General features: G+C 34.4%; 2 protein-coding genes across 2 annotated transcripts; both read right to left on the reverse strand.

Annotated features, from left to right (window-relative positions):
• Nucleotides 1-21: 21 nt before the first annotated feature.
• LOC143209394 (uncharacterized) lies at nucleotides 22-3,415 on the reverse strand. Its single transcript, XM_076424969.1, has 3 exons — nucleotides 3,235-3,415; nucleotides 2,383-2,709; nucleotides 22-2,011 (listed from the first exon to the last, which is right to left on the reverse strand). The coding sequence occupies exons 1-3, from the start codon at nucleotides 3,321-3,323 to the stop codon at nucleotides 526-528; spliced, it is 1,902 nt and encodes a 633-aa protein (XP_076281084.1). The 5' UTR covers nucleotides 3,324-3,415; the 3' UTR covers nucleotides 22-525.
• Nucleotides 3,416-3,604: 189 nt separating this feature from the next.
• Nucleotides 3,605-6,254, reverse strand: Aatf (Apoptosis antagonizing transcription factor). Its single transcript, XM_076424971.1, has 2 exons — nucleotides 5,747-6,254; nucleotides 3,605-5,286 (listed from the first exon to the last, which is right to left on the reverse strand). The coding sequence occupies exons 1-2, from the start codon at nucleotides 5,956-5,958 to the stop codon at nucleotides 3,906-3,908; spliced, it is 1,593 nt and encodes a 530-aa protein (XP_076281086.1). The 5' UTR covers nucleotides 5,959-6,254; the 3' UTR covers nucleotides 3,605-3,905.
• Nucleotides 6,255-6,801: the final 547 nt, after the last annotated feature.

Here is a 6,801-nt window from a genome sequence, read left to right on the forward strand (position 1 = left end):
TATAGGAACATTTTTATTAGAATAAAATGCTATACAATACGAAAGTTTGTAGAAGATTCTACAATAAATACTATATAATAAAAAAAAGAAAAATATTTATCGATTTCTATACAGTATTATTGGCAAGATTTATTATAACTATATAGTTGATCAAACTTGTAGGATGACAAATGATGTATGTACGAGACAAATTGAAATATGTATTGCACATTGCATTATTAATTTGCATAAATATCCACTGTCTAACACTGTCTAATAATGATGCATAATTCAACTGTAAATATACATATCTACTGATTTGAATCAAGTTTAGTTTCGATTTGACAATAATAAAAATTCTCCGTGAACAATTATGGAATGACGATTGCTAAATTTTATCAAATATAAAACACCCTGTAGCTTTATAAATTAAAAATTCGCATTTCTTAGAATATTATTAATAAATTTATGAGTACAATTAACTAACATTATTAGAAACATACATGCATACGTTACGTATGTATTGCATGTACATAGTCAAGCATACTATGACGGAGGTGGAGAATGACCCAAACATTGCCACTCGGGTTCTCCGCACTCGCAAATTCGACCCGCGTGTCTAACTTGGAAAACTGTAACTACACCTCTGTTATCGTCGAATCTACAAGTAATATGTAAATCATGAATTAAGAATGTATAAAATTGACTGCCCCATCGTTGTCTCAGATAAACCGATCTAGGATCTTCGCGAAGTACATTTTCAATAGCTATCTTTTGGTCGTTAATCTTTGTTCCTAAGATTTCATTTAATTGTATCAGAGCTCGATCATTAAATTTCACACACAAAGGTGTACGAGGTCTTGATATCCACTCCGGAATTCTTACTTCCGAAGAATAATTAGCTTCGGTTGCTCTAATTTCAATATTCCTCGGATCTGGAAATACAGTTGTTGTCGAGTTTGTGTCCGCAGGGTCCTGTAAATTATTGATCGACGTAGTTCTTGCTACTTCAACGTTTGGTAAACTTTGAGAAGGGACAAGTGTTTGTGACTCGAGACCCTCTTCTCCGTCAGGGGCTTCCCGTATTCCCATTCTTATAGGCGAATTGTCGATTCTCGCATTCAAAGACCGCCTATAAATTAAATCCAAATCGGTACCGCAGACAGTACTCGGCCCATCGGCTCCATCTAAAAGTCTAGAGCGAGAAGCGTGTGCTTCTATGTAAGTCGGTCCCATACTTCTTGGAGAATATGTTGGCTCGACGTTAGCGCGACTGCTTATATTAGTATTTTCTAATCTATTACTTATATCTACTAGACTTTCCGATTCCTGTTCCAAGTTTGACGAAAGTGTATTTTCTTCGGTGGATATGTTCATATTTGTTCTCGCATCGGTCGGAACATCGGACAAAGTATGATATGTTCTGTGTATACCGGTTACGTCGACGTTGTGTTGTAATGTGCCATTATTATGTAAATTAATGTCACTCAACTCAGAAAAATGTCTGATGCTATTATAATTCTCGAAGTTTGAATTCCTTTGAAACTCCTCCGCTTGTAATCTTAAAGCAATTTCTTCGTCTCTAGAAACATCTGCTTCTTGACTCGTTTCATTGGTATTCTTCCTGAAGTAAGAATCTGAAAGTAGACTTCTTGTTTCGTGCGCAAGATCGATGTTAGAGTTGAATGTTTCGCTTCTACTTAGATTGCTAGTTTCTTCTATACAACCGAATGTATTATCCATGTTAGATTCCTGCGGTGCGCTGTTCAATTTCTCAAAAGAGAATGGACTGTCGTACTGCGGTATATAAGGTTTTATATCCAGTACAGGTGACTGATCTACCATGTCTACACCTTCGAAATAAATTGTATGATTTTCTATTCTTGTGATCTTCACTAAACTTAAACCGATAGGACATGGACGATGCGGGGATCTTGTGGAGAACACACCGGTTTTTGTACCATTCAGTCTTGGCGGTGCAACCTTAGCCCGAACATGTGTCGATTCGTTTCTATGGAAGTAGAATAAAACCCTGTAAATAGAAGTCAGAATCAAATAGTTGTTTCTTACTATTATAAGTAGACTCTGGATTTTATGTATTTATAACAAAGATGAGAGCCAGTGCAATTTAAAACAGTGAAAATATTAAGACTTTAAAGAGTATATTATTTTCAGCACATTCAAATTATTCATGAAGAATATAAATTTATATTTAACTCCTGTGTCCTGCGATTGATGCACAAACTTTTTCCAGAGCCGAATAATAACCCTTTGCGAACATATGACATTTTCTCATATTCCAAAGGAACCAAAATGTTCAGTTTTCATAAATTTAATCGATCACTAATTTGATCGGATGGTTCTATCTGCTAAAGAATGGATTATACGACACATATTACTTACCACATGTGCGAAAAGTCTTGTAACCCTTCGAGAGCATGGTCAGGATTAGTGTATATCGAATTATACAACAATAATTTCCCTGGTACTTTTCCACAAATTCCTGTCTGTCTAGGAGTACCGCGTTTACTAGGAAACCAAGTAGATATTATTCCGATTGGTTTTAACTTTATAGCATCGTCATCCGTGCTGGTACTAGGTTTCACATCGTCTAAAGATATAACTTTTGCTTCGGCAGATATCGGCGCTCCATTCTTGTACGATTCTAATAGACGCTTTATGGTATCAACATCTTTTTCGTGTATGTAGCGAAGTGTTTTTATTTGCTGCCTATAATATGATAAAAACAATATACTGTAGTTAACATCATTTAATACCATAAGTACATTAATCTAGTTTCAATGTTATAATTAGACTCTGGATCTTTATGCATTTATGAGAAAAATGAGTAGGTGCAATTGAAAATAGTGGAAAGATTAAAAGACTTAAAAATTATTAATGAAAAATATAAATTCATTTTTAGGTCTTGTGTCTTGCAATCGATGCAGAAACTTTTTATCTTGCATAAAGATTCGCAGTCTATATAGTTATAATAAAGTTGAATAAACATATATATTGTTATGTATTAATTCTTTGAATTAAAATAAATATAAGTATATACATGCAGTTTTATAGGCATATGCTATATTTATTTTACTGCATTGTACACATATTATTTAAAGTGTACACACATATGTACATATTACTTGCTTGCATACATACACAACCAAGTTTGAATAGAACTTGTTGATATCTTTTTAAATAATTCATTGAACTTCTAAAGACATAGCGTAAATGAAAGAAGTCGGACGATACCTTAAGTTATTTATTTCTTTTCTGGCTGTATTTAACTGACCAAGCAAATATTTAGCATTAAAATCGGAATTTTGACAAGCCAAATCCATAACTTCGATCTGCTCTCACGAGCACGAGAGAAATCACCGGTTGGATCGGACAGAATTGGACAGAATGAAGTGAATCAGTGATGCCAGAACCGTGGTACTAAACTTAACTAAACCATACCCCCACCATAGCCTACTATTGCCCCTATTTACGTTCCTTGGTTCCTTTCCAACGCGCCCGCGCGCTACACTCACCAGCGTACCTGGCCGTACCTCTACTTCTACTGTATCCGTAAAAAATAATTTCTCCTCTATTAAAGTCATTACGGAAGGAAATAACATTCGATTTAGTTTCTACCTCTTGCAATTGATGCAGACAACTTTTATTTTGCATAAAGAGATCCGCAGTCTAATTATAAACTTATATATATTTACGAAAGTACAAAACAATCTTAATTTTTCTATAAAAACAAATAAAAATTTAAACAACCTCTTATACATACATGTTTTATCATTTATTCCGTATACTGTACATAACATTTGGATTTTTCATGTTCATTAGATTCGCATACATTTTATAAAATAGTCCTTAGTAAAATGTACAAAATTAAATAAAGTTTTATTACTTATTAGTAAATTATTACTTCATTGAGTAATATGTTCATTCATTGATTTAATTTTACCAAACAATGAATTGTACAATTCATCTTTTGCTTGGTCCGACCATGTATCGTTAACAGTGATAGGTGCCATAAAATTGACTAATTTATTATGTACGTTGTATCTTATTCTTCTACCCTTGGTAGCTCTCGTATCTATTTTCCTCTTCATTTTGCTTCTCATGTTTTGTAATTGAATCCACTGTTTACTGAGCTGAATAGGATCCGTGACGTCTGCTGATTTGTGTTCAATTAAATCTCGTAATAACTGGTGGTAAAAGTCGTCATCATCATAAATCTCAAAATCATATTCTTGAACCCTTCTACCCTCGTCATCTTCAATTGAATCTGTTTTCCCAACAATTTTGTATTCTGAACGTTTTAACTGCGTTCTGCCGTGTAACTTTTTTTTATCACTTAATGCAAACTCAATTTGCTTCAAGGTAGATTGATTTGTGTCTTTGTTCAATTTCCCGCTTACTAATTTCGTCTTTTCATTCCACTTTTCTATCACAGAGTTTCTGTAATCTGCATAAGATTTATTATTTTCATTTATTATCTTCTCATAATTGTTCAGTTTTAATTTCATGTTACATATGTTCTTAGCATTATGTGCTTTATCTTCATCAGAAATCAATTTGTCATCCACATTATCTTCATCTTCTGTATCCGAAGGAATTTCCTCGTCCGTTGCATCATTGGAATTCATTATTTTGTTGTCTATATCGTCTTCTGCTTTTCTTTTTCGATTTTGCGAGGACAAGTTTGTTGTTTCAGGGTATTGTTTCAAAAGAATACTTTGTAATTGTAACAGATTATTTAAAAGTATTTTTAATTTATTTCTACTTTCATTCGTTTTCTTCGTATATTCTACATTTTCCTTCAAGTCCTTATAAACATCATGTTGAGGCATTTGATTACTTGTAACCAGACATTTTTGTAATTTGATTCTGACTTCTAACAGACTCTCCCACAGTTTTAACTGGTTTCTAACACAGTTACCCTTTTCAATATCTGCTCTAAGGTTTGTATGAGAAATTGTTTTAAAATTGCTTTTCTTTTTTGCTTTAACATTTACATTGTCATCACTTTCTTCTTCCATGTTAGATCTTACACTTTCATTACCATCGTTATCATCAATTTCATCTTCGGTACTATCATTGTTCCCACTGAAGTCATTGTCTTCATTATCGACATCTTCGTTACCACTGTTTTCATTATTATAGCTCTCCTCGTCGTCATCTTCCAAATCATTCATTTCATTTTCTTCTTCTTCTTCTTCTCCATCATCATCATTTTCTTTTGTATCAATCGAGTCACTGTCATCGGAATATACATCCTTTCTCGAAACCTTTTTGCCTTTGTACCTATTAAATTACACAGTGTATTATAAATAAGTCAAGATGTATTAGCGAAGATAATATGTATGCTTCCCAAAGGAACAAATTCAACCAAAACAATTTCTTCTTTTCAAAATAACAATGTAATAGAACAAAAGTCCAAGTTTATTTCATATTTACAACACAATTAACCTTTTGCACTCGGAGCTATTTTAACTTGAAAATTAAACATTTCTTCCGACCTATAATATTTTCATTCTCTATGATTTTTCATATTTTGTGGATACGAAATTGGTAGACACGTTTAATAATGTAAACAATATTTTGAATAATGGTAGATCAATTTTTAGTGGCGCCTCAGAGTCACCATTCGAGTGCTAAGGGTTAAACAGAAGTCCCAAAATTTCAATATTAGTAACATACTATTTTTGTTGTTTGATCATAAAATCACCAATATGAAACTACAATAAGAAAACTTAGAGCTTACCTTTCATCTAATTGGTCAAGAAGATCAATATTCCGCCTTCTTATCTCTGAAACCTGCAAATTGCTAGCGGAATTGTCACTTTCGTCGTCATTATCGACTACTTTAGCTCTTGTATCTTCATTATCATCGTCAGAATCAAAATTTGTTGGTGCTGCACTAACTAAAGAGTTTATTTTGTCAGCCAAGCTTTTCTTTTTCATTTTCAAAGCCATTTTCGCCAAACACGTCGACTTAAGCTACGACAAAGTTTAGCACGTGTACTTTCATGATGTAAACAAACATAACCTGTACGACGGTCAACACCAACACCAAGCTATTTACGTTGTCTTAACTAAAGTAGCATTAGTATTATAAATTAGAAGTCTAATACATTGTTATTTAACAGCAAAAAAAGAAACTCGTAATACACTGATATCGTGAACTGTATTTGCAACTTTATTGCTTTATATATGTAGCTCGATGTTTGATAAATTCACATATCGCGGTATATATAGTACTATAATCGATCATTGACGATCGATATATCGTGAAATTGCATATAATAGTGATAAAGAGTAAGAGAGAGAGAGCCTGTTGTGGTCGTAAGGCGCTCTCTTTCTAATTGACGAGTTGGTGGGGAGAGATTCGCCCAATGAAAGTGGGGAATGCGTAAGAAGTGAGAGTTGTGTGTGTATGTGTGACTGGCCTGCTCACTGATTCAGTGGGCCTGCTGCGCCCCCACCAACTATCGGTGTGCGAGCGAGATAGATATACGACCAGCGGCCATAGCAGGCTTCAACGCTTCGTACCATGGTGCATTATACAGGTGTGCCGACTTAGCATCTCTGTAATGCTGAAATTTGGAGGCAGATGAGTCGTAATTCTCTGGCCGCCGCCAGACGGCGCATGGTTCCAGGTACCGTACGTGTGCGAATGAGTGTGATTGTGTGTATTCAGCAGCGCAATCTCATTCGCACATGTACAGTACCTGGAACCATGCGCCGTCTAGCGACGGCCAGAGAATTACGACTCATCTGCCTCAGTTTTTTGAGGGAAGTCGGCACACCTGTATAATG

This window comes from Lasioglossum baleicum, chromosome 6 (genome assembly GCF_051020765.1).
Source record: "Lasioglossum baleicum chromosome 6, iyLasBale1, whole genome shotgun sequence".
Taxonomy (NCBI): Eukaryota; Metazoa; Arthropoda; class Insecta; order Hymenoptera; family Halictidae; genus Lasioglossum; species Lasioglossum baleicum.